The sequence below is a fragment of the Neodiprion pinetum genome, chromosome 2 (assembly GCF_021155775.2).
Source record: "Neodiprion pinetum isolate iyNeoPine1 chromosome 2, iyNeoPine1.2, whole genome shotgun sequence".
Taxonomy (NCBI): domain Eukaryota; kingdom Metazoa; phylum Arthropoda; class Insecta; order Hymenoptera; family Diprionidae; genus Neodiprion; species Neodiprion pinetum.
The window spans coordinates 24,537,860-24,564,276 of NC_060233.1; the positions used below are offsets into that span (position 1 = coordinate 24,537,860).

A 26,417-nucleotide genomic window follows, 5' to 3' on the forward strand; every position below is an offset into this window, starting at 1 on the left:
ATATCTCCGGCGATGAATGCGCTCGCTAGTCAGTCATTTAACAGACGTCCGAAGTGAAAGAAGGTGTTTCAGTATAGAATTGTGTCAACTCGTGTGATCTTCTCAACAAACTGGGATCAAAATAGAAATTTTACTGGTAATTATTAATCGGTTTAATAACTGCCAATCGATATACCGTGCATATTATATTTCTCACTCCTCGAATGAACTAATTTCGGAATAAACCAGTCTTCTATCCGGCGAGCCACGTCGTTAAGAGGAGCCATATCCGTCCACTATTCGTATAATTTTGGATTAACGATTACAGTATCAGTCGAAGCAATAAGGGTTGATCGGTCACTCGTTCAATAATCATTTCGCAGCCTTTACCGACAACTCCACGCATGCCGAATTCGCGGCTTTCCGGCATTATTGAGATAGCCGGTTACAGCTGCTGCTAGAAATTTTACAACTCGTATTCTTCGTTTTTTCATTGCATCTGTGAAAGTCAATTGTATCGTATATTCATAGTTATAGAACTTCTGTCAACGCAAACTGCGATTTTAGCAGACACTTGAACAATGTTAGCAATTTTTTTTACACTACAATTGCAGTTGTACCCGAATTGTCCGGCAGCTTCGACCAGATTTGCTTAAATCAGTATCTGACTGCAAATTTTTTCAACAATTTTTCAGGTGAATATATATTTGGATACGTGAAAATGAAGGGAGCAGTTGCCCTTTTACTGTTAGGGCTGGTCGCAGCCTTGGCAAGTGCCAAAGATGAGAAAAAAGACAAAGAGGACATTGGAACGGTGATAGGAATTGATTTGGGAACAACATATTCATGGTAATAATTACAAATAAAAATTGAACTATTAACCATCTATTTCCAGTCTTGATAAACCTGCATTTGAAATTCCATATTCCACAAACCTCTTGAGACTGAAGTACTGAATTTAATATTCCCGGCTGACTGGGGTTTGAAAAAACATTTTCGTTTTACTAATTTGGACATTTTTTTATACAGTGTCGGCGTTTACAAGAATGGTCGTGTGGAAATTATCGCCAACGATCAAGGAAACCGTATCACACCGTCTTATGTTGCGTTCACGCCGGATGGTGAAAGACTGATCGGTGACGCAGCCAAGAACCAGCTGACGACAAATCCTGAAAACACAGTATTTGACGCAAAGCGTTTGATTGGTCGAGAATGGTCAGACAGCACTGTTCAGCAGGATGTTAAGTTCTTCCCGTTCACTGTTATTGAGAAAAACAGTAAACCCCATATCAAAGTTTCCACTAGTCAGGGAGACAAGGTATTCGCACCTGAGGAAATATCTGCCATGGTTCTTAATAAAATGAAGGAAACTGCAGAGGCCTACTTGGGCAAGAAAGTCACACATGCCGTAGTCACTGTACCTGCGTACTTCAATGACGCTCAAAGACAGGTAAGATAATTGACAGTAAGATGTTCAATACCTTTTGTGCAAGAGTGCATCAACTCACTGAATATTCCTAGTTTTTACCATCATTGTTTACTATGTTCGATAATTACCCAAAGATTCCCAGCACTATGTCTCTTTTCGGCATCAAAATTTGCTTGAATATTGGTAGGTCCTGAAAATATATTATGAATTTTCTGTAAAACAGGCAACCAAAGATGCTGGAACTATTTCTGGTCTGAATGTTATGAGAATCATAAATGAGCCAACGGCTGCTGCAATTGCTTACGGTCTTGACAAGAAGGATGGAGAGAAGAATGTCTTAGTATTCGATCTGGGTGGTGGTACTTTTGACGTCAGTCTCTTGACTATTGACAACGGTGTGTTCGAAGTTGTGTCTACAAACGGTGACACCCATTTGGGAGGTGAAGACTTTGACCAGAGAGTTATGGACCACTTCATCAAACTCTACAAGAAGAAGAAGGGCAAAGACATCCGCAAAGATAACAGAGCCGTGCAGAAACTCCGAAGAGAAGTTGAGAAGGCGAAGAGAGCACTAAGCGCCAGTCACCAGGTAAATATGATTTAAATGTCTATTAACACTTGAAAAAAAAAATTCAGCAGCACGAAAATCACCAAAAGTTCAGCAAAACCTTTTGATCACAAGATTCGGATTTGAATTATCAAAGTTCAACTTCATACCGAAAACCGGAACGAAAGTCAGAACAAAATTTACATGTTTTATGAAATTTTCAGGTCAGGATTGAGATTGAATCCTTCTTCGAGGGTGAAGACTTCTCTGAGACGCTGACACGAGCCAAATTCGAAGAGCTGAACATGGATCTCTTCCGTAGTACGATGAAGCCTGTACAGAAAGTTTTGGAGGATGCAGACATGAGCAAAAAAGACGTAGATGAGATTGTTCTCGTTGGTGGATCCACAAGGATACCGAAGGTCCAGCAACTTGTGAAAGAATTCTTTGGCGGCAAGGAGCCATCGAGGGGCATCAATCCTGATGAAGCTGTAGCGTACGGAGCTGCGGTACAGGCTGGTGTACTTTCTGGGGAACAAGACACCGACGCAATTGTCCTTTTGGATGTTAACCCTCTGACCATGGGTATTGAAACTGTTGGAGGAGTTATGACCAAGCTTATCCCAAGGTAATTATTATCATTATGATTTGGTAATACATCAACATATTTTGATAGGTAAAGTTCATTTTTCATCAACGAAAATAAATGATCTCCAAATTAATTATTATTAGAATACTCTGAGAATTAGCCGTTAGATTCTAATACTGGCAAAAAAATGGATTTTGAAAAATCATCAAAGTCTTGTAACATTTATTCGATATTTACCAAATGCTTAATTTGAAGGTTAATTAAGTTTCTCTTTCCGTTTACAGAAACACTGTAATCCCGACGAAAAAATCGCAAATATTCTCTACAGCATCGGACAATCAGCACACAGTAACGATTCAGGTTTACGAAGGTGAGAGACCGATGACCAAGGACAATCACTTGCTGGGCAAGTTTGATCTGACTGGCATCCCACCGGCGCCACGAGGAATCCCTCAAATTGAAGTGACTTTCGAAATCGACGCGAACGGTATATTGCAAGTATCTGCTGAGGACAAGGGAACTGGTAACCGTGAAAAAATCGTCATCACCAACGATCAGAATCGGTTGACACCAGATGACATTGAAAGGATGATCAAAGACGCTGAGAAGTTTGCCGATGATGACAAGAAACTGAAGGAGCGAGTGGAGGCGCGAAACGAACTCGAATCATACGCGTACTCGCTGAAGAATCAATTGTCTGATAAGGAAAAGCTCGGTGCCAAGGTCAGCGACTCTGATAAATCGAAAATGGAGGAAGCCATTGAAGAGAAGATCAAGTGGCTCGAAGACAATCAAGACACTGAACCGGAAGAATACAAGAAGCAAAAGAAGGAATTGGAGGAAATAGTTCAGCCTATTATCGCCAAGCTTTACCAAGGCGCGGGTGGTGTTCCACCAACAGGTGGTTCCCCTGATGAAGATGATGATCTTAAGGATGAACTTTAATTGCAGAGAGCCCTTTGCGTTCTATAGACTGAAAAAATCATCCTTTAAGCAAATACTTCAGATATTATTATACGACGATACCGACTTGTACACTGTACATAAATACGCAGCTGGATTCGTGATGGCAAAAAGTTTTTTTTTTCGCTAGCCAAGTAGAAAATAACGCGAGTTTAGAAGAGAATGAAGCTAGACGTAAATCGTCGAATCGTTGTATCAGTCTTTGAAGCATATTTGCTGTAAAATAATTCCACCTCCATACCCCTGAAGGAAAAAAAATGAGACACGAAGCAGCAATATTTCCTTTTTCGGAATATTGTCTATGAAGGAGTTGAACGTCAATTCCTGTGTAAGACTTCACTGTGTTGTTAATTTATTTTGATTATTTTATATGTTCCATTAATATAGTAATCGAATACATTTGAAAATATTTGTGAGACTGGGAGTGAAGAGACAAAAGCGTATCTGATGCGTGAATGCCAGTGTAGTTTCTTATTGTTATTGTGGTATATGTGTAGCATATACAATAATATTGTATGAGTGCGTGAATGCAAGATGTATCCTATCAGTATCACAAAATAAACATTTTTTCAGTAAAGTAATCATCGTCCAAATTCTATAACAAACTCCCTTGTTATTGATTTTACATAAATTTATGGTAAAAAAGTTTGGTTCCACGTGATTCTAGAAACGCATCATTTTTATAACCAGCCTAACATGTAGAACGTATCCAAATAAATTTAATAATTTACATACTTATCTTTCCCATTGTCCATCTAATAAATGCATCGTAAAAGTGATTCTAAAACTTGCCAGAATTTCATTAAGCTTTGGTAATTACAACCCATCGTCAGAGTTCAATAATGTAATTTTTGCTACAGTTTGCTCATACAATTATTTTTCATTCTCGTCGTTATCGTGTACTGCGGCAGTATAATATCTCGATAATTCGGTAAACAGTGTTTATACAAAATCTAAAAATATATTTCTGTAAGTGAAAATTGGCCTTATTTAATTAGAATATTGGGAAATAGCTTGATAAGTCAATGGTCTGAGCTGCTCTCTAACAAGAGAGTGTTGATCGCCATGTGTTACAGTTAAAACTGCTGCAGCCTTTTTGAGCGTGTCAACTGCTCTGCTCGATTTCCCTAAATACAATTGTATCTTTCCTAATTTCAGATAGAGTAATCCTGTTAATGGGTGCATGGCACCATAATATAATCTGAAAATGGTAAATGCAATGTACAGTAAGTAAAACTGAAATTGCTAGAAGAAGAAGTAGATAAGTGATACATGACTAATTATTGTGGATGTAATAACAAATTGAGCCATGCACAGGAAATCAGAGCACTTACAGATATCCAGGTATGAGTTTAGTTCCATAATGTTCAGCATCTTCCCAACAAGTGCCCAAATTGACTGCCGCTTCAAAAGCAGCATCGAGCGTTCGTACATGCTGCAAGTTGAGGGAATGTAATACGCCTTCCTGCTTCTTTAGGCATATTTTACTAACATCGAGATCTGAAGATTTGAGTTAAGTTGCTTACAGCCTGATCCCCTAACGTTTCGCCAGTTTTTTAGGGTGAACATTTCAATTTTGCTGCAATTTGGATACGTTATATTGTAAACGAAGATCCGCATGTCTACTTTTCGTAACGAAAAAAATAAAAAGAAATTCATGTTTAACCCTTTGTGGTACAGCGTCTCACACACTAGACACCTTTTTTGAATTGGCTATTGAAAATTTATATTAAATTTTTGAAATATCGCTGTAATTTTTTTGCATAACTGGTCTACTAAGATGTCAATGTGGATGTTTTAAAGGGTTTATGATGATTCCGAGAATATAGTGAGCGCTATAAATAAACAAAGTGTTGAAAACGCCTATTTTTAAAGAATAAATGTAACTGTGGGAAGGTTATGGGGACTAGAAAAGTGGAACTTCGTAATATTGGATTTTTGGAGTCGCTAAAAATGAATCTGACGTCAGAATTTAAAAATTCAAGACAGTGGATCCAATACGACGGACTGAAAATATAAGATTCAAGATAGCGGATCCAATACAGTGGACTGAAAATATAAGGTTCAAAGAATTTGACTGCAAGGAAAAATGTATGCTTCAAAGGGTTGACTCGTTCACATACACATGGCTAAAAGTGACGGAAAAACGTGTTTGTTGGCAGTTTCAAAGGATCCATCAAAATGGATATGATCTTTGGAAATAACAGATTTTTTACAAAAATCACAGATTAGGTTACATTTTTTTTCCGACCACAGGAACTGTTAGAAATTCGAAGAAAAAAGTTCAATACATAATTGTGAAAAAATTTAGCAACGTCTTTTTTGTCAAGGGTGGATGGATTTTTATATCTTCTTATACAGTATGTTATAGCAATGAAACTGCAGCCAGATTAAAATTTTTACCTTAAAAAGCTGGCCGAAAGTTGGTGAATCCCACCAACCATTACAAGTCGACAATATAAGAGATATTATGTCACATCATATTTCATTACTCCGGTGTTTCGACAAGGATACATGCGACAGTCTTCATGCTTTGTAAATGATGTAGAGTAAATTCTGTAACTTCTTCAAACAAATCGCTCAGTGTTTCGGGTAGTTTTTCTCCACATTCTGAACAACTTTCCTCAGACGGAAAGCATGGAGCATCGCATGACGGACTCGGACAAGCAGCAGCCATCACAAACGGCTCAGGTGACGTGCATCGTTCACAGTTGCATCGAAAATAATAACCAGCTTGTAATTCAGTTTGTCTTTCTTCCGTGGAATTGAGCAGGTCGATGTATGATATTCTGATCTGATTTATTGTCGGTGAGAAAGATGGAACCAAACTAAATTTAGTACTTTTCATTAGTTAATCAATATAGTATAATATTGAAACATTGCTTTGTAAGCCGAAAATTATCTATGTCTTATAGTAAAATCACAATTTCGCAAAATCATGGATAAAATAAGGATGCAATAAAGTATTATACTTCTTATCATGACATATGACTTCGATTGCTTTTGTAACTCACTTTAATAATGCATGCAGAATTGAGTTAGTATCGCTGAAAGTGAAATATCTCGGTATTTGTATTATTAATTTGAGTTGAAAATACTTGAGAACAAGTGGATTTCTATTTGTTACCCGAAAATCATGCTTTGCTGACAGCAAGTTAGATATTTATGTTGTATTTATTCATTAAATTTACACACCTGCGCAAAGTACTATGCATATATGATGAAACACAGGGAAAATCAGCACATGGTTCAAAAAATGCAACATAATGTGGAATGCGTGTTTATGTAATGAAATATCAACAATGATGAACAAACAAACAAACGGATGAGCAACACTTTGGACAAAACAACAAGTAACTACTATATGATGTAAGCACCCATATTTTATGCGAAGCAACTGCAAGCTGCAATTACTAACAGCAACAAGTAACGATCAGCATTATCTGTATGTAGTAAAAGAAATTGAGCATTTGTTAGCTTTTCGTACAATTGCAGAAGGAAAATGTTTTTCGGCAATCAAGCTCAATTCCAGCACTATTTAATACGATACAACAAATAGGCAAACTATGGTGTCATAATACGAAGAAAATAAACTCTGTAAGGAAATGATACAAGTTTAGTAAAAGCTTGGAAATACGAGTTTGTCTAAATAATATTATGAGCGCAGATTGATTAACCCTATCAGTCATAATAGTAAATATTCTTACCATCTATTTTATATCCATTTTTTATATATTTACAGAACTTTTCAACATATTTTATTTCGGTTTTTTGCTATTTCTGATAGTCCACTAATAGGTTTTCAATACTCGAGAGAAATTATTGCGACATAATGTAAATTATTATTGTTAGAAGTAAATTGATTGAAAAAAAATGTAAGAAATGATGGAATATTTCTTTTCTGCGAAGGTTACCCCTCTACACGTACACATGTTTTACTTAAATTTTAAGTTTTTGGGGTTGCTGATTACGAATCTGGAATCGGATTTTAAAAATTCAAGATGGTGGATCTAATATGGCGGACAAAAATTTCAAATTTGCTCGAATCCGAAGACAAATCTCTGTCCAGGGGTTTTTGGGAAAATCAGATTTCCAAAATTAAGTATGGCAAATCCAATCAAACACATCGAAAACCCCTGCATAAAGTTTTTTGACTGTATTCGATCAAATTTGAAATTTTTGTCTGCTGTATTGGATCGACCATCTTCAATTTTTTAAATTTGACTTCCGATACGTAATCAGCTACCTCGAAAACCATGGAATACTACCTTGTTATAAAAGTTGACTCAGGACAATAATGTATGACTTAAAGGGTTAACAGATCAGTTTAGATCTGGAACTTCATTGAAAGCAAAACAATTGAATTATTCTGAATGATTGAGTTAATACGGTGGAATGAGTATTGAAACTTGTGTATTTTCATACCTCTGACCAATCTAATCGAGGTATATCTTCCAGGGCTCTAATGGTGATTGTAGTCCCTTCAAAAACAGCAACAGCATTTGGCTTGCAACTATGATCCATTACGGAAGGCCCTAGGTAAACCCCAGTTCCGATGCTGTTCATCTCTGAGTCTAATATGTTGAAAGAGTTGACGCACAGGCGACCATATATTCCCATCAACTCTGCTGAGTTTGGTAGAAGCGTCTCTCCGAGGACTTCAAATAAGACACCACATAGAGACGTAAAGTGTTCCATTCGTTTCACATCTTGTTTCAGATCGGAATAATCTGAAAAATGAGATGTATGAATTTGAGGATAATTTGGCAGGACTGTCTGGATAGAAAATTAGAGAAAGAGAAGGAACTGTTTAAAAAATCTCTAGCAGTACTGTTTATGAGAATGATGATGATCATAAACGAAACAACAACTTGACTGTTTCACAAAAATGAATCCGAGAAAATTCAATAAACACAAGCTAAGATATCGACAATTTAACAGATAATTTTACAATTACAACGTTCAAACTGATTAAACGCTGGTATATATTTATCTGATTCCTATGTTTTTGTGCCTATACTGCTTGCTGACCAAATTTCCACATATTATCTGATTGTGAAAGACAATCAAGAAATTTTACCATACATTATAGTTATAACATGCGTATATAATTTTTCACGAAAATCTGTTCCACCATTTTGAAAAAATCTGTGGTGAGTAAAATAAGCCCAAAAAAATCAGAGTTACTCATTTTGAATGTCTAGTTATCAAAATTTTTCTCAAATTATTGATTTCTTAGCTGGCGTTATTCAAATTATCTCAGAATAATCTTTTTAACAAAGTAAAGATGACGTTTTATTTTGAGGCTCAAAACATTGTTGTAAATTACATTGCTCAAGATTGTTTAAATGTTTTTTTCGTCTCTGTTTACAATATTTGAATCCCATTTGATTTTAATAATCTCTATAAATAAATTAAATGATTAGGTGTTTTCCATAATCTAATTATGAGATTGAACCCTTCAAAATGCGAGCTCGAAAAGTAGTTTTTCTGAAACTTGCCATTTGTTCTTGTTACTTACGAGACATAAGGTCCTTGAACTTCCTGAATCTTGTCTCTGTGTAAAAGCCTTGCTCGTCTGCTCCACCTTTGTTCAACTTTATGACTATTCGTGCCATTAATCTAGCTGCGTCAGGAATTATTCTTGGTGATATTCGCTTCAAATTTGTACACTCGAACTTGTGTATACCCCATGATTCTTTTTGACAGTGGCGATCGCAGTAATATACACATTGACACGCTGAACATTTCAGTAGTTTACTGCTATAAAGTGAATACCATTGAATGTATTAGCAACTCATTATTAAAGCTTCTCAATTACACAAGAATGTTCTTTCAGTTAATACATTCATTTATAAGAAATTCAATCGTATCAAAATTGTTGTGATGCAAAGCGATACAATGTAACAGTAAATTTAAACGTTTTCAACCTGCTGTAAAGTAGTCAAAGAATTATCAATGCAGCTAATTTCAGTGAGAAATGTATCATGTGATATCTGCAAAACTCTGAATTAGAAGAATAATTACAGATGAAACAAACAGATAAAGTGGGGAAGAAATCGCTGCCAATTTGTACACATGTTAATAATTGGCGAGCCAATTTTATTGTTATTATACCTCCGCAAGCAGTTGTCGCATCTGTCATTTCTGTATTTGGACATCAAAACAAACGCGAACGGTGTCGCGGTTGAGATTACTGAGCCTTTCAGAATTTGACTATGTTCACCCTTCATATTGATGATCAGTAATTAATGTCATTCTACTTATCGCCCCTAAATTCTGATTCTTAAATATGAATTGCTTTCCTACAACCCAGCGGTATTCATAATTTTAGTCGAATTTCAGTCATACAGTGCAAATGAACCCCGATCGGACGCAACGGACTGCGTGTTGCTGCGTGTCTGATTCACGTGCACTGACCTCTATAGTAATTGCCACGGGTAACACCCGTATTCATAGTCCTTCCTTGAGGAACAAGGATTCCTTGTTCTCATTTCACATTTCATGAACAAGGAATCCTTGTTCCTCAAGGAAGGACTATGAATACGGGTTCTCATTTCACGTTTCATGAACAAGGTATCCTTGTTCCTCAAGGGAGGACTATGAATACGGGTGTAAGGTAAGGTTTCATGAAGGACAGGGAACAAAATTGCAGTATTCTGCCGTACCGACTCGGTTTTACTTTAGGCGGTCTTTTCGAGCCGAGCGTACGTTTGCAATATAAGTCGTAGGTGGGTCGAAGATGAATATCGCAAATACGCGAGGCAAAAAATGGTTGCCTCTTTGTTGCACACGATTCTTTACATAACAAGAGATGTTACGCGTGTTTTCGCGAAGCACGAAATTGAGGTTAGAGTCGCATAATATCAGATTTGTTCGCGGCACCACTTGCGCGCAGTACAGAAAAGACCACTTGTAACTTGATGAATTCCTTCAAAATGATAGCAGTGCACGCGCAGAACGTACTTCCTGCTGCGCGAGACCGGCACATGCGTAAATTATTACAATGAGGATATAACCTCAAAACTTGGTAAAATGTGTCAAGAAGTTATGTGCTTTACCATAACTTCTTGCTCCTGAGACATCTTTTGTTATAGGTATAAAGAAAAATCGACAGTAAAAACAATACCGACAGTGTTTGACACGTGGTTTGACCAATTTACCCAGGTTTTGAGGTTATATTTTCATCGTAATAATTTGCGCATGTGCCGGTGTCGCGCAGCAGGAAGTACGTTCTGCGCGTGCGCTCCTATCATTTTAAAGGTTCATCAAAAAGAAGAGACCGTCCACTGGAGATTAGTGAGATTGTCGAACACGGCCGGAGTGGTCTTTTCGGTACTTCACGCATGCGCATTCGCAGCTTACTCAACCGACAAAAAAAGGGTACTTTGTGTACGGTACGCATGAAGAACCGTGTATAACATGCTGGCGTTATATAATAGCTATTTCCGTACCTAGGATGTAAAGTATTACGCCCGTGATGCGAACAATATTTTTCGTCCTACGTAGGCATAAACGGGCTTTAATTCTTAGAAAATAAAAAGGCTTAAAATCCTGCTTTACGCCTGCTATAAAGAAAAATCAATTTCCGTACATGCGAACAACCAAAGCAACGAACTTTTCTAATCCGGACTGCGTCGATAATGTTAGGAAATTCTTTCACCGATGCTCCCAGAAGCGGCCCTCAGGTAACTCCAAGGCTGACTGTCTTTAACAATGTTTGTTACAATCAACCAACTACGCCAGTGAATATTTCAAACATTTTCCCGACTAAATACGTAATAAAATTATTACATTCGGTTTAATGATTAAATCAGATTTGCTTTGTGAGGATATAGGATTTTCAAGGGATTAAGCGGGTATTCGCTAATGTTACGATCGAAAAAAAATATATTTTTCAAATACGATTTTTTCTATGATCTTACTGGATTATAAATCAAAGATTTTTTTAGCAGAGATGTAAAATATAGGAGTAATGAAGGTTTGCAACCAAGCGAGTGCAGGTTGAAAATTGACCTGGTTTCGCAGCTGTTGTTCGTCCAATTGTTATTCCCTGAAAAACCTTTAAACGCATATTTCATAAAATTACTTTTGTCGAACTCAATATCATATCTTGAAAACTTTTTCACGATGTTTACACTAATTGACCAAAATTAAAACGTTCAAATCTCATTTGACTCGTACATAAATTTTCTGTAGTCTAAAGCAATATTAAAACATAATTCATGCAGAATTTCTATTCTCTATAACAAACGAAGGTTTGAAATGTCTGTGCAAAGTCGACCATATTGTTATTGTTTCAAGTACTTATCTTTAGTCATTTTTTATTTCATGCGTTGTTATCTGATTGATTTTAGTTCTAGCTATATAGAGGACTTTCCTGAATTATGTAGAACTTTTGTTTTTTCATTTCTGACCAACATAAGAGGTGCAATCCTCTAGATAATCGTCGGACTGCTGCAACTTCTGCATTTTTTTTATCAAACCAAATTTCAGTTGCAAATTTGTTACGTACGTCGAAAAACCATTTAAATTATAATTTTTTTGAATAAATAAAAAGATTCGTGAATATCACCTACTTTTTGGTCTTTTACTATAGCGTGTACCTCTTTAACTCTTGCAGGACCTTGACATTTCATTTCAACTTTTTAGTTTAAAAACCTTGAATTTTGCTGTCAATGTCATTGTGTTAAATGGTGAAAAAGATTTTTAAAACTACAGATGCAATCTGCATGATTTTTTTATATTAACTCATGCACACGTTGAGGAGTGAGTTCAAACAGTTTTCACTCGCGAAATTAGTCCTTAAACTTTAGACGCGTTTTTCTCGAAACTTACGTTTTCACAACTGTGTACACTATACACGATATTACGAGTGGTAATCGATCGAAGATGCGATTTTGTCGTTTTCATTTTTTATTAAATAGTTATATTGATAATGATACAACAGGTTACGTCAAATCTCAAAATAAATGAGGACCCTAAAATATTAGTTGGCAAAATATATTGTATTCGATGAAATTTATTCGATTTCGAATAAATGTGGACATGCGAATTGTCTTGTGTCCAATTCCGAATCACACAATGAAACGAATAGTCACAATCGTTGAAATAATAAATGTTCGAAACTGATAATGTTTCAATTCGTCATTCCGAATATTCGTTTCCAATTCGAACGCAATTCGTTTTTGTATACTGGGAAGATCAATGTTTTCAATTTGATGATCCAAGTATTTTACAATTGCCCTCGTAATCGCTATTATAACGAATAGTTTGGCACAAGGGATATCTGGAATTTGTGTATTTGTAACCTGAATTCGTAGCTTTAAAACTGAAAATCATTTAAAAAACTGCAATAGAGTTGAAATTAAAAAAAAAAATTAAACTATTCGGAACCTTTGTTATAATCTTCATCATAATCAGCTTGTTTTCTATAAAAACGCGAAATGTTCCTGTATGGATGGTTTCAAAAGTGGATCGTCTGCGACGGTAAATGTTGGAAATTTAAATTGTATGTTGATAGCTGGCTTGATTTCATTGCTAAAGATCATATGCACTTTAATATATTGGAGTGCAAGTTAATTATTATAATAACAATTATTATAATAATCAACAGTAATTAATAAATTGAGTTGGCACTGCAGTTTTACTAGTTAGGAACTATAGGGCTTTGACGTCATGCTTGTGGCTGCCATTTGTGCGATAATTATATAGGTATACTTGAAATCAGAATAAATTTAATGTTGTCTCACCTCGCGAAACAATTGTCACATCGGTTCCATCGAAAAAGTGACTTGAGCACATACACAAACGGTTTAGCACTAAGAAGACTTGTTCCTTTACTGATATTAGCTCTATTTTTGTAATCGTTATTTGTAAACCTCATTCTCACATATAACTTATATTTTGTTGGATGAACTTCAAAGATTTAGCATCCAGCTGCTTCCGTCGAGGTAATAAAAGAAACTGAAACTATGAATTGAGTGCGTTACTCGCGACGCTGGGCCAATCTTTAAATTGAGTCCCACGTTACACATAAAGATACCTAGATCCAATGAGCTTGTGTGTATCAGCATTCTATACTGCAACCCTAAAATTAACCACTAGGTTTTTTCAGATGACACCAAGTTTAACACGGTATTATAAATAGACTCATCATGGTTCTCAACCTGTAGAAATAGATGCTGCATATATTTCCAGGCATATACCGTCTCTGCAACAGTTACGTATTACGGATAATCAAGCCTCTCAGCATTTCACACAGTAGTTCATTCCCCTGGAAATGAGATCAAATGAGTCTAATGAAAAATTTTACTCTCGCCTGATTTTCTTTCAGCGGAAAATCTTCAAGGGCATGACGATTGAGCATGGAGGTATAATTTCTTATATAATAATTCGGCTGATCACTGATGTACAACTACACATGTTCCAATTGAACACGTGATATTCCTTGACTTTTATATTGGTATACATAGTATTTGATACCTGCATATGTATTGATCTAGCAATTACATGGCGTAGATGAATTGCATGAAATGATCAAACGACCTAGCTTTTATACCTTATATCTTTGCCGCGAGTATTCAGTCGTTTGAATGCAGCTTAATAGACTTAATAACATTCAAATTTGATATACTCATAATGTAATGACAAGATAAAGTATTAACAATTGATATAATTTTATACCTAAGCTATACTTTCAGGCAGTAATTCATTACGTTGATATCATATTCCGATTATTAGTTGCGATTACATAGCCATAATATACATACTGGTGGATTCTAAATTTACTGTAATAAGTGATTTTGAAGTTAGGCGGAATTTATACAAGTGAACGTTTAAATGGCCATGGTTCTTCTGCTTGGAAAGTAAACCAATCTCCATTGTCAATTATTGCCATTGTTGCTATTATGCAAAACTGTGGTTACGTGATACTAAATTTTTGAATTCCCGTTCGTATCGTTCGATAGAATTAGATAATATGATTATTATACGTACGAATTCGATTTACAGTTGCGCACTGATTGTGAGAGTGCATATTTTTTGGGTTTTCCACTTTTCGATAAGTTGAAAACAGGGAAATCTACACTAACAGTGCTCAATTTTTATTTTTTCAAGTCGAATCACCATAATAATAAGGTGGAGAAATGGAAATCTCTTTTTTCTTTCAACTGCAGTATAAACTAATCAGATTTTAAATATGTCAGAAAGTGTGATAGTTGATCGTTCTGATGATCTCACAATGAAACTCAAATGCTTGTAATTTCATTCAGCATCAACACAGTGTTTTTTGAAAAGGTTAAAAATATTTTTACTAATAATAAGTTGATATACTATAATATCTACGAATCCCACGAACTATATACTCGGAATTCCGAAGCCACGTGCGCAGCGATTGTATTCAGATTGCTTATTCACATTCTTTCGCACATTACAGGTTCTTCATATATCATGCCGCATGTGTATTTTATATCGAGAATTTTGCTAAATACGTACGTATAAATCTCACGGCTTTAACAAATATATTTCGAAACTTATAATTATTATCTCATTGATTTGCAACGATGGATCGTACGAAAGAGACATATAGCGGTTAGAGTAAAATTATCGAAATTCAAAAACGGTGCAAAAATAGCATGGAAAACCATTCTCTGGATGATCTAGTGATAAATATACCAGCAATTATTGCTATATGCTCTAGCCTCTAAGAATGATAAAGGAGGAAAGGTGGCTCTGCAAGTGTCCCCGAACTAGAAAGAGAGAGAGAGAGAGAGACAATGAATCTATTTTTCTCTCTCTATGGCGCATACAACATACAATTAGGCGCTCTACACAGGTACTTTCATTTTCTTTCTCTTTCTAGTAGGGTCGCTGAAGTAGCTCCCCTACTCTATTCTTATACTTCTTATACTCTATGTTGATAGTAGAGTAATTTAGAGGCAGTAGCATGAAGTAATTAGATATTAGACAATAAAAGTTTCAACGCGCATGTTCAGACTTCGGATAGTTGAATACGGATCAGTATCATGGATCAGTATGGCGTTGGATGCCTCGCGCGATGGATGCCGTTGGTTTATGCATTAGCTGACAGCAGTATAAATGTTATCATTTGTCGTGATTTGAATGGCCAAAAATTCGAACCATACCACAGTTCTTCGCGATTGTGTCACGCGTTTTTTCCATTCGCGTTCCATTCATGCGATAAAACATAGTTAATTAATATCGGTAGTTCAGTAAACGACGACGACACTCCGCTGCGCAACGTAAATAATACGTACGTCATAAGACAAACGAGATGTTCACCCACCATGGAGGTTGTAACTATATCAGATGTACTATTTTTCAACACTACCGCAAATCACAGCAATTAGTGAATTCGAGGCGATAATCAAACATAGATTATATCAGATGTAGATAATTTGATGTATGACAAAACAACTGTCAAATTACACACCCGATGAAGGCAAAAAAGAAAAATCGTGATTTTTTTCACGTGGATAAGATAATCTTAACCAAAACCTGCGCATCCAAATTATTTATAACATGATGAGGTATATTTTTCGTTTGATGCTTTACATTGTCTATAAAGATGCTGCGTAAGTTACATGTAAACAAAATATTTCACATTATGTTTGCAGTTGTGACGATGACAATGCGATCAGCTAGCAACTGCGTGTTTGTCACTTTTACACGTCATAAATATCTCGATTTCGCAAACAACAACAATTGCGCAAGCTTACTTGAGTTTGATAGAAAGGTATCATCGAAAGGAATTACAAACTTATAAGTAATTGCTGCTGTGTTAGGCAATTGCCCCACATGTATAAAAGTGACTCGGCATTTTTAATTACAGAGCTCTGTCAGGAAAACTTATCGAGCTAAATTATTAATAATCTAAGAGTCTAGAAATTCACTGCCATTCAGTATTGCAATTTGGAAAAAATGCACTATTCGTCCAATCGCATTGCATATCTTGGCTAAATTGCCAGTAGAGAATAATTTGCTTAATCTTTGGGGTCATACAGTTGGATTGAAAACCTGTTCGAAAAATAATCATGATTAAACACGGGGTTAAAAAGTATAACTGAAATAAATCAAGTACATTTCATCAAAAACCTCTCTGTGACACTGGAAAAGGTTCTACAACATTGAATTTTCACTGTAAGCACCTCATTACATAATACAATATCAAAAATCATATTACGCTACCGTCTTTTTACCAAGCAAATCCATATCGCTTGTCTAATTTTGACAAACAATAGTTTAATTTTCATTTTGACATTGATATTCGTGAATGGAGTTTTCACAAATCGTTCCGAGTCAAAGTATACGTAATGGTAATTTATTTCTTGGTGAATTACAAATTTGACATCCGTTACTTACAATAATCTTCCATGTCAAAGTTTTTTAATCACAGATACGCTCAAGAAATAATCTCTGACATGATCTTTAGTGATTTCATTTATAAAGAAAAGTGCTGTTTCTCGATGGGATTGGTTAAACTACACGAATCTTATGCTCAAGATAAAAGAAACATTTCATTTCTCTTTTGGTGTTAACTTGAAATTCAGTGTTTAAACATTTTTTTCCAAATCACACACTTTTTATTTGTATTTAACTTGATTAGTTTGAGTTGTGTTTAAATAAATTTTCAACCTAACTGTACGTCTTACAAATCCATAAATTAACAAAATACATAACGGATGTGAGGATACGAAAATATACCAAATTTATACACAGAGAATTTCTATTCTTACAGCAAATGAGTTTCTTACGATCAATATTTTAGATTATCATGGTATGGAAGTAAACGCTGAATATGTAATACAATTACCACCCTCGTGTATCAATGCATTTTAAGGAGAAACTGAAAATCGTTATTTCAAAACTTTAGGATCGTGAGAAATTTTGCCAACCATAACGAAGCAAAATATTCTCATATTTAGGATATTCAATTTCTTCGAAGTTATTAAGAAATTGCCGAACAGTGATTTTTGTTACTGTGTTTATTGAAGTTAAGATTACCAACTTCGACTTTGTTTTATAATATTTAAGTAAGAAAGGTTATCTAATTTCATGCAACAGAAAAGTTTTGACACAGCATTATTCACCTGTTACAAATAATCAAAGGAAGTAATCTTGTGTTTTCTGTTCAGGTTGTCGACTTGTTTAATCAATTCAACGAGAGTCTGGGGTCATATGCATTTTCAAGATGGATTGGCCAGTTTGTGGAAGAGTATCAGGCATCAAAAGCTCTATTCCTAGGTGCGATCGGTTTTTTATTAATCCTGATCATCGTGTCTATAGTAGTACTGCGCAAATGGAAAAACAAAGAATTCTTGCCAGAGGTAAAAGAATTCGTTGGCGTTGGAAGCGGCAGGCCGCGATTCAGAAAACGAGACAAAGTATTATTCTACGGTAGAAAAATGCTCAGGAAAGTGAAATCAATTAGCGGCCAAGTACATCCTACTGGACAAGGGAAAAAGAGACGCGCCGTTATGCGATTTGCCAGAAGATTGCTCCAGCTTAAGAAAGAGAGCGCCCCTCAACAGTTGAAGGCAAGTTACCACTTTATATTTGCTTTTTGTGTGGGAACACATATGTTCAGTCTACAATTGAGCACAGAAAACCCTCAATTACAAAATTTCCTTTCGCATATTTTTTACCATTATTCTCTGCTTTTTTAAATAGAACATTCAAAATGATTAAGAAGCTTAGTTGGCCAATGATTTTTAATACGATGACGAGATAGCTATATATTGACTATTTACAAAGTATTGCAATCGTAAGCTGCAAAGATACCTTAAAAAATCCAAAAATAGAAAATACTGGAATTATAAACGGAAACTTAGTTACCAAAGTTTTAGTTCAAATTCCTTCCAAATCGTTAAAAATTCACCAATTCGTTCCATTTCGCTTCTTATTTTGGCATTGTTGAATATTTAATTTTACAATAATGCACCGATATTCATATATTGAATTGACCATTGGGAAAAAAGAAAATCTGTTTCGGTGAATTCATAGAAACTGACGCACATTTGTTGTACCTTACTTACACAAATTAGTTTTTATACACTCTAGAGATAGCAACTATTTGTGGAACATTTTTCAGACAATCTCTGGAAATTCTTATGATGATTGAAATGAGCCAAAAAATATTAGACTATGTTTAAAAATACCGCAGTTGAATTAATTTTACCATTGTAATTATAAAACTTTCTCTCAAGTTATTGATATCTTAGCTTGTGTTATTCAAATTCATTGAGATTCTTTTTTTCTAAATAGTTTTTTCTTGTTCCTTAATTTCTGACCTTTAAAATATTGTGCATACTTTTTTCCAGGTACTGGAACCTCCGGCTGAATATTTGGAGGAAGATCTCGGCCCAGGAGACAGAGTGCCGCCAGATGCGTTGTACATGCTTCAAAGCATAAGAGTATTTGGTCATTTTGAAAAGCCGGTTTTCCTCAAACTATGCAAACATACAGAGATCATGAATTTACCCGCTGGCAGTTATCTATTCAAAATTGGAGACCCAGATGTGAATGTATTCATCGTCCAGCAAGGGCTAGTCAATGTATTTATTGTAGGAGCCGATGGTGCTCAAATTTCTTTGAAACTAGTAAAAACTGGAGAATCCGTAACTAGCTTACTCAGCTTTACAGATGTGCTTACTGGTCACACTAGCTCTTACAAAACCGTGTCAGCCAGAGCTGTTGAGGACTCTGTAGTTGTCAAACTGCCGATGAGTTCTTTTCAGGAAGTAAGTATAATGCTTGACGAAAGATAAGTTCAGCTCAGATAAAACTAGCCCAATGAACAAAAATGCTTAGCTGGTTTAGCAGCAGAACTGTAGCAAAGACTACTAAGCTAAAAATAATTGATGCATCGATTAATCGAATCCAAAAAAATAATCGAACACCACTCAATTGAGGTGGTAAAAATTAATTGATTGTTTCGCTTTTTTTTTTAAATAGCGCGTATGAAACCAAAATTGCGTAATTTTCAGTGTGTACTGTTAATAGTGTAAATCCTTTTTGATAATTTATAATTTTTTTTAAAATATTTTTCAATTTCAGGTGAAAATATTCGTTTATCTTTCAAACATTATATCAAATAAGTACTTAATAAGTAAGACAATGATAACAATTGATACTTTAATTCAATAAATTGATAAATAATCGAGTCGGTCGATTAAACGAGTTTGAAAAATAATTTATTATACTCGGTTAATCGGGATACAATAATCGATTTAATCGAAAATCTATCATTTTTTGCCTCTTAATTTTTTCTCCCTAGTGGCTAAGTTTAGTCTGTTAGATGCTCAAATATGCGAGACCGAGGCAAATTTCTCTTGCGGGAAGAATTTTTAAGTGTTGAATGATACGAAAAAAGAAAAATGTGTGCATGAAAAAAAAAAACAGTTTGCAGAATTAAGTACAATATTTTGGAATTAATTACATCTAAATAAGTAACACTGAATTATAATACCTGAGTTAAATATGAAAGTTCATATTTCAAAATCTAGGAAAATTGTAGGAAAATTTTGAGAATTAATATGTCAAGAGATATTCTAAAAAGTTGTGTTGCATCTCCATCGAATAGTTTATGTTACCCCCAAATTTTATTCAAAATGATCTGGCCGTTTATTTGGAAAACAAGATGTATGTAAGCGGAAGTGGTAGAAGTTTCAAAACTTCTGTGACACGTCTATGTTCAATATTTGATATGTCACTAAAACTTGGTCCAAATTGTTCAAGCCATCCCTCTGTAATTTACAATATACGAAATAATTACTGGACACTTCGAAAATTCGCTATTTGGCAATCTACAGTGGTAGATGCTTGGAAAGTTTGTCGAATCAGCTTGACCTAATACTTAATTTCACACTAAACGTTCGTCCAAATCGATAAAGCCATTTTCTCAGCATTCAGGATACAACACTTCCTTCATACACATGGATGCATTTGGCAAATGTATCGAAAACAGTGGTGTAATCAATAAAACATGTTTTCAAGTCGGAGATATTTTTTTTCTTTGAAGCCACGTTTTCTGTGAAGACAAATACATACTGAATGTTCCCAATTAATCGAGTATATTTGATTAATCGATCGACTCGATTATTTTTCCTCACAATAGATTTTTGTTTTTTACTCCCACGAACAATGCGATACAATATCAATTTATATGACTAAAGTATCAAATATTATCATAGCTTTGGTTACTTAGTACCTATTTGATATAACAAGTGAAAGATAAATATTGAAAGATAATATATCACTTGAAATTGAAAAATATTTTGAATGGAACTATAAGTTATCAAAAAACTGTTCCGCCAAAATTTTGGTTTCAAATGTACCGTTTCAAAAAAATACAAAATGTTCGATTAATCGATTCATTTTGACCAATTCAAACGAGTCGTGTTTGATTATTTTTTTGGCCTCGATTAATTGATGTATCACTTGTTTTTAGCGAAAAGGACATCGCTAAAATACAAGAAGCACTCCACTTTGCGCTTGTGTTTAAAAAGATATTTACTTATAGTGAACGTGATTGAAACTATAAATCTACATATAACAGAACTTTTCATTAGCTCAATTCTGCCTTTGTAATAAGAATTTGTATTGATATTTCGCAGGTATTTCAAGACTACCCAGACGCATTCATTCGAGTCATCCAAGTCATAATGGTTCGTTTACAACGCGTCACGTTTACCGCGTTGCATCAGTACCTGGGCCTGTCAGCAGAGCTGGTGAATCCAGGAATGCAGAAAAAGAAGCAGAGCCCATTTTCTGGTTCTCCAGTTCGTTCTAGAACTAGGGAAAATTTTACTGGACAGGGTTTGGATACTAATCCCAACACCGTCTCGGGACACATGGAGCCACCGGTGGCGGGATCTAATATTTTTCATCGAGATTGCTCGGGACTGATATCCCAGCCAATTCCTATTGCCTCTAGTCGTCGGTAAGAAATTTTCCCCTTTCTTCCTTTTCAAGGATGTTTATGACATACAATTAAGTAAAAACTATACCCAAAAATCACAAAACGAAGCTTTAAAAAAGTTAACTGAAGCTAGTTCCGTTGAATATGCTAAAAAAAAGAAAATCTTCTTGAGAATCAGAAAAAGTTTTTTGACACTAAATTTCAATTGTAAACACCTTGTTGTTAACAACGAAATCTAATTACTTGACTACTATTTCTATGAAAAGTATAGTACTTCCGATTCGAATACAAAATAATTTATTCTGTGCAGAAATGAACTCCCTATAAATCGTCTATGATAGCTTTTTTTATGAGTTTGTCAATTGTTAGAAAGAAAAAAATATCGACTATGCACAATCGTTAAAATTTGTAAATGATAAACTAATGATTCAGCAATTCAGCATGTATTATTGCTATCCAAAACTCATATGAATGATTTGTCAAGAATTCATTTACTAATAAAATGAACTATTGTTTACAAAAGTTTATCAGAAAAGCATTATAATTTGCTGGAGAAATAATGATATAATAATGAGATTTCTCTGATGTTGTTAATACAATAAGGTCTTTACAACTAAAATGAAGTGTTTTCAAATTAGTTTGTAATGCAACTAAATTGCAGTAGAACCTCGATTATCCGTACCAATTGGGACCGAAACTAGTTCGGATAATCAAAAGTTCGGATAATCGAAACGTGGGTTTTTTGGGACGAGATCATAAACAACACCTTTACATAAAAACAGTACATACATATATATTAAAATTTGACATACATATTAACGTTGAAATATATATATATATTTTTATCGGGTATACATATTAGTGTTTCAAAAAAAAAATTTGGGATTTTTCTTAACGCTACCCGATAAAATTCCTGTTTGGGACCTAAAAAATAATCGCTTAAAATTTGAGCCACGTAGCTTATGCGTAAGAACTGCCGCAATTGATTTTTCGTTTTTTTTTTTTTACTTTTTCCTAAAAATGTCCCAAAATATAAAATATTAAAAATTTTGATAATTTCTCTGATCTGACCCCACTTTTTGAAATCAGCGACCTCGAGAACCTTTATAAACCCAGCTTCAAAGAATTTAACTTTAAGGAAAAATATATGCTTCAAAGGGTTGAAGATTTGAAATATTTGATGGCAAGCATAAATTGCGAAGCTTTTAAAAATGATGCTACTGAAGAAACAAGCCGTTTTTTAAGATAAGTTAAGAAAGTATAAATGAATAGGTCAAAGAATACTTCAGACTGGAAGTACCAAAGTTCCAGTCCTCTTCTGAATCAAAATACCCCAGATATGGTGCCAGAGTGCGATTCGCATTGGCCAACTCTGCCGATGCCGAATCAACAAAATTCCCAAGGTGCTGCACCGGATCTCATGCATTCCGGCAGTGGTAGTGCTAATAGAAAACGTCCAACCAACGACGGATCGCATCAACAACATATGGATGAACAGCAGTTGATTCAGTTGGCGACGGATGCGTTTGTGCGAGAATTGGGACTAGAAGACGACACCATTCTTAAAGATGGAAAAGTCCAAATTCGGGAGATTCCAGGAGGTACTTACGTCATGAAAGAAGAATCGCACAAGGCAGGTTTCTAGTTCTGATGTTTTATTCCAAAAATTGAATCCTACACTTTTTGATTCCACAATTTCTAATAACACACTGTGATCTGATTTAGGATGTTGCACTGGTTTATGTCATCTCAGGATCTCTAATCGTCAGTCAGCGTGTCACTGAAGGCAGAGATGCTGACCAAGAAGTTCACATGTTCAGTACACACCCTGGGGAAATAGTCGGTGGCCTAGCCGTGCTGACAGGAGAGCCGTCGTTTTACACAATTAGGGCGAAAAATCTGAGCCGCATTGCCTTGCTCTCTAAAAACACGTTCTTTGCAATCATGCGAGAGAAGCCTACAGTGGTTCTTCACGTTGCCAACACCGTGGTCAGGCGACTCAGCCCCTTCGTTAGGCAGGTGAGTACCAGATGATATATGAGTCTACAAAGACCAATCAGTGGATGCATAGATCAATATAAGGCGGGTTAACTTCATGCAATAGGGAACCTGCATACATCTGAAATCTCTATATTCCTCTATTGGACTCGAAAGTAGGATGAAAAATAATGAATTTCCCAAGACAGTTTCTTTTTTCGAGCAACATTAACGCTGCAATAATTTTTTCTTTTACACTAATTTTTCTTTCTTCGCTGATAGAGGAGTCCAGCAAAATGGCTGCCGATTCAAATTTGCCGAGAAAATTTAGAGGACAAAAAATTATTTTCTGGCGTTAATATGGCGCGTAAAAAAAAAACTGTCTTGGGGAATTCATTATTTTTCGTTCTACTTTCGAATAAAATTAAAATTAAAAAACATGCAAGTTCCCTATTAACATTGCTAGAGATTGTTTGATCTGTTTTTTCCTTTGCCATAAATTTTAATTCAAATGGTGCAACACGTTCATCCTTAACTCTTGCATGTTTACATTTTTAATTCCATGCGATTCACTTAAACTTTGCATACATGGGGGACCCCAAAAGGTCGCTGATTACGAATCAGAACTCGAAATTTGAAAATTCAAAATGGTGGATCCAATATGGCAGACAAGTAAAAACAACAATAAGAGAATTTTTTGTTTTGTATTAAGCTTGTGTAAAAAATGGCATTCGGATTTTCATGGTAGACTAGCAGAAAATTCTCTTTTTCGTAGAAACTGACAAATTTCGATAATTTTTTATATGTGCTATTTTTGCAATAAATAAATGAATAAATGTTATATGTTCTTCACACTTAGAAATATTTCAGGGGTCATGTGGAAAAATTCGAGAGTTCTTACCAAAATAGTAGTTTGATAAATAAAAACTGCAAAAAAAAAGTGGGATTAGTGTCCCAGTGTGAATTAAAGGGTTAACGATCGCAAAACAGGGATCCTGGGATTAATATGAGCTATTTATATGAAACTAATATGAAAATAATCATACAGGTAGACTTTGCCCTGGATTGGCTATTCCTGGAAAGTGGTAGGGCTTTGTATCGGCAAGGTGCCGAATCCGACTCAACGTTCATTGTATTGAGCGGACGTCTGAGGTCTGTGATCACTTATGCAGATGGAAAAAAGGAGCTGGTCGCAGAGTATGGAAAGGGGGATTTGGTTGGGATAGTCGAAATGGTTACTCAGACTGCAAGATCCACGACTGTAATGGCTGTCCGAGATTCGGAACTCGCCAAACTCCCCGAAGGCCTCTTCAATGCCATCAAACTCAGATTTCCCATCGTTGTAACACGGTTGATCAACTTACTCGGTCATCGCATACTCGGCTCTTGGAAACGTTCCCAATCCAATACAGTGTCAAACGGAGTAACGTTAGTTTTTTCAATATAAATGTAATAGCTACTGTATTCAGCTTACCAGATCGAATCATACGGTCAATTTCCGTGAACACTTTCCATTCTCTTGCCCCTTGCGTTCAGATCCAATCGAACATGTGTTTAAAAAAATCAGCCACGAATTATTTTCAGTCTTCCTAAATTGACAGTTTCATTGTTATGCCAATTGGCAAAATTGTATTTTAGTGATTCTGCGATCATTAATATAATCTACATATTATATTAATATATATGATCGTTACTTGTAATCTGGGTAGGTAAATTCTGTAGAAGTTCTTGCATCAAAGCTTTGCAGCTCCGTATGGAGTTTTCCATCTCTGTTTGAAAACAAAGTAATGTTTTTTACCGACAATCTGCGTAAATCGTGTGTAACGCGAAGTGTAATGTAAAAGTGCCCTAATCTATCTGGGTATTTATACACAGGATGTCTTTTCCAATTCTACAAAGCATCCATAAATTTCAAATCGACCGGACAAGTCGTTCAGAACTTGCAAGTAATAATATACCTGTCGCTGTGAAATTTTACTACACTTTTACCCCATATTTATGGGTACATTATGATTATGACACACGATTCAACATTGAATGTGAACAAAAAATTTCAACTACTTTCTTGGTAGCTAGGAAATGGTATCCAAAAATTGAGTTATAATATATTATATGTTAAGGTAATATCATTTAATTGGTGGTTGACTGATTCATTGATGATTGAACTTTATTCGAAAAATTTGAACGATTTCGTAGCTGATCCTTTAATATTTACGAGATTGTGTAAAAAGGGTGAGATGTAGAATGTAGTTAGAGAAAAGTTTGTTCGATTTTGTATGAGATGACCCACGTAATTTTCAACTACACGCAAGTTTTTTACATTTTTTAGGAGACGGACAGCTGCAACGGTGGATGCAAGACCATCTCAAGTGAACTTTTCAACAGTAGCGATAGTTCCAATTTCAGAAGACGTTCCACTCACTGCTTTCACCTTCGAATTATACCACTCGCTGTGCTCGATCGGACCATGCGTACGCCTGACGTCTGATGTTGTTCGAAAGGTGGTTTCAAAGCTTTGATTCCACTCTCACTACTTTACTTACATACCTTATTCATTTATCACGGCTTACAGACATTGGGTGCTTCCATAATGGAGTCGGCTAACGAGTATCGGTTAACATCGTGGCTGGCGCAGCAGGAGGACCAGCATCGCATTTCATTGTATCAATGCGATTCGAGCTACACACTTTGGACTCAACGCTGCGTCCGACAAGCCGATTGCATACTCATAGTTGGCTTAGGCGAGAAGCCGCCAAGCTTAGGTCGGATTGAACGTGAAGTTGAGAGACTTGCTATGCGTACTCAGAAAGAATTGGTGCTACTCCACAGAGAACAGAGCGGCCAACGACCCAGTAACACTGTTCAATGGCTCAACATGCGATCCTGGGTCTCAAGTCATCACCACATACAATGCCCGAAACGGATGTTCACCAGAAAATCTCAATATCGCATTGTAAGTTGGTTTTCAAGGGCATTGCAGTTCGCGGAATGG

General features: G+C 35.5%; 3 protein-coding genes across 15 annotated transcripts in view; 2 read left to right on the plus strand and 1 right to left on the minus strand.

Annotated features, from left to right (window-relative positions):
- The first annotated feature begins 2 nt into the window (after nt 1-2).
- Nucleotides 3-4,088, plus strand: Hsc70-3 (heat shock protein 70 cognate 3). The gene is made up of 6 exons (XM_046609589.2): nt 3-136; nt 675-828; nt 1,009-1,429; nt 1,632-1,997; nt 2,180-2,583; nt 2,829-4,088. Exons 2-6 carry the CDS (start codon nt 701-703, stop codon nt 3,487-3,489), a joined length of 1,980 nt encoding a protein of 659 aa, XP_046465545.1. The 5' UTR covers nt 3-136; nt 675-700; the 3' UTR covers nt 3,490-4,088.
- On the minus strand, nt 3,638-13,504 carry Smyd3 (SET and MYND domain containing, class 3). 5 transcript variants are annotated; one of them, XM_046609612.2, is made up of 7 exons: nt 9,928-10,063; nt 9,625-9,812; nt 9,029-9,270; nt 7,933-8,237; nt 6,022-6,301; nt 4,842-5,007; nt 3,638-4,708 (listed from the first exon to the last, which is right to left on the minus strand). In XM_046609612.2, exons 2-7 carry the CDS (start codon nt 9,738-9,740, stop codon nt 4,498-4,500), a joined length of 1,320 nt encoding a protein of 439 aa, XP_046465568.1. In that variant the 5' UTR covers nt 9,741-9,812; nt 9,928-10,063; the 3' UTR covers nt 3,638-4,497. The 5 variants fall into 5 exon arrangements, with proteins under 5 accessions (XP_046465568.1, XP_046465567.1, XP_046465570.1 ...); XM_046609611.2 differs by lacking the exons at nt 9,625-9,812; nt 9,928-10,063 and adding an exon at nt 13,260-13,504; XM_046609614.2 differs by lacking the exons at nt 9,625-9,812; nt 9,928-10,063 and adding an exon at nt 10,180-10,430.
- A 2,035-nt stretch (nt 13,505-15,539) lies between these two features.
- sws (patatin like phospholipase domain containing sws) overlaps nt 15,540-26,417 on the plus strand; it is a 29,470-nt gene continuing 18,592 nt past the window's right edge. For 6 of the 9 annotated variants that reach the window (XM_069133401.1, XM_046609573.2, XM_046609574.2 and 3 more), the window contains exons 1-9: nt 16,146-16,264; nt 17,664-18,065; nt 18,849-19,268; nt 21,144-21,469; nt 22,721-23,081; nt 23,174-23,467; nt 24,474-24,853; nt 25,755-25,926; nt 25,998-26,378. In XM_069133401.1, coding sequence (XP_068989502.1) covers nt 16,154-16,264; nt 17,664-18,065; nt 18,849-19,268; nt 21,144-21,469; nt 22,721-23,081; nt 23,174-23,467; nt 24,474-24,853; nt 25,755-25,926; nt 25,998-26,378 — 2,847 coding nt within the window. In that variant the 5' untranslated portion in view covers nt 16,146-16,153. Of the gene's footprint in view, nt 15,840-15,862; nt 16,059-16,145; nt 16,265-17,663; nt 18,066-18,848; nt 19,269-21,143; nt 21,470-22,720; nt 23,082-23,173; nt 23,468-24,473; nt 24,854-25,754; nt 25,927-25,997; nt 26,379-26,417 lie in introns of those variants that run through there. The other 3 variants (XM_069133402.1, XM_046609577.2, XM_046609578.2) reach the window with 3 other exon arrangements.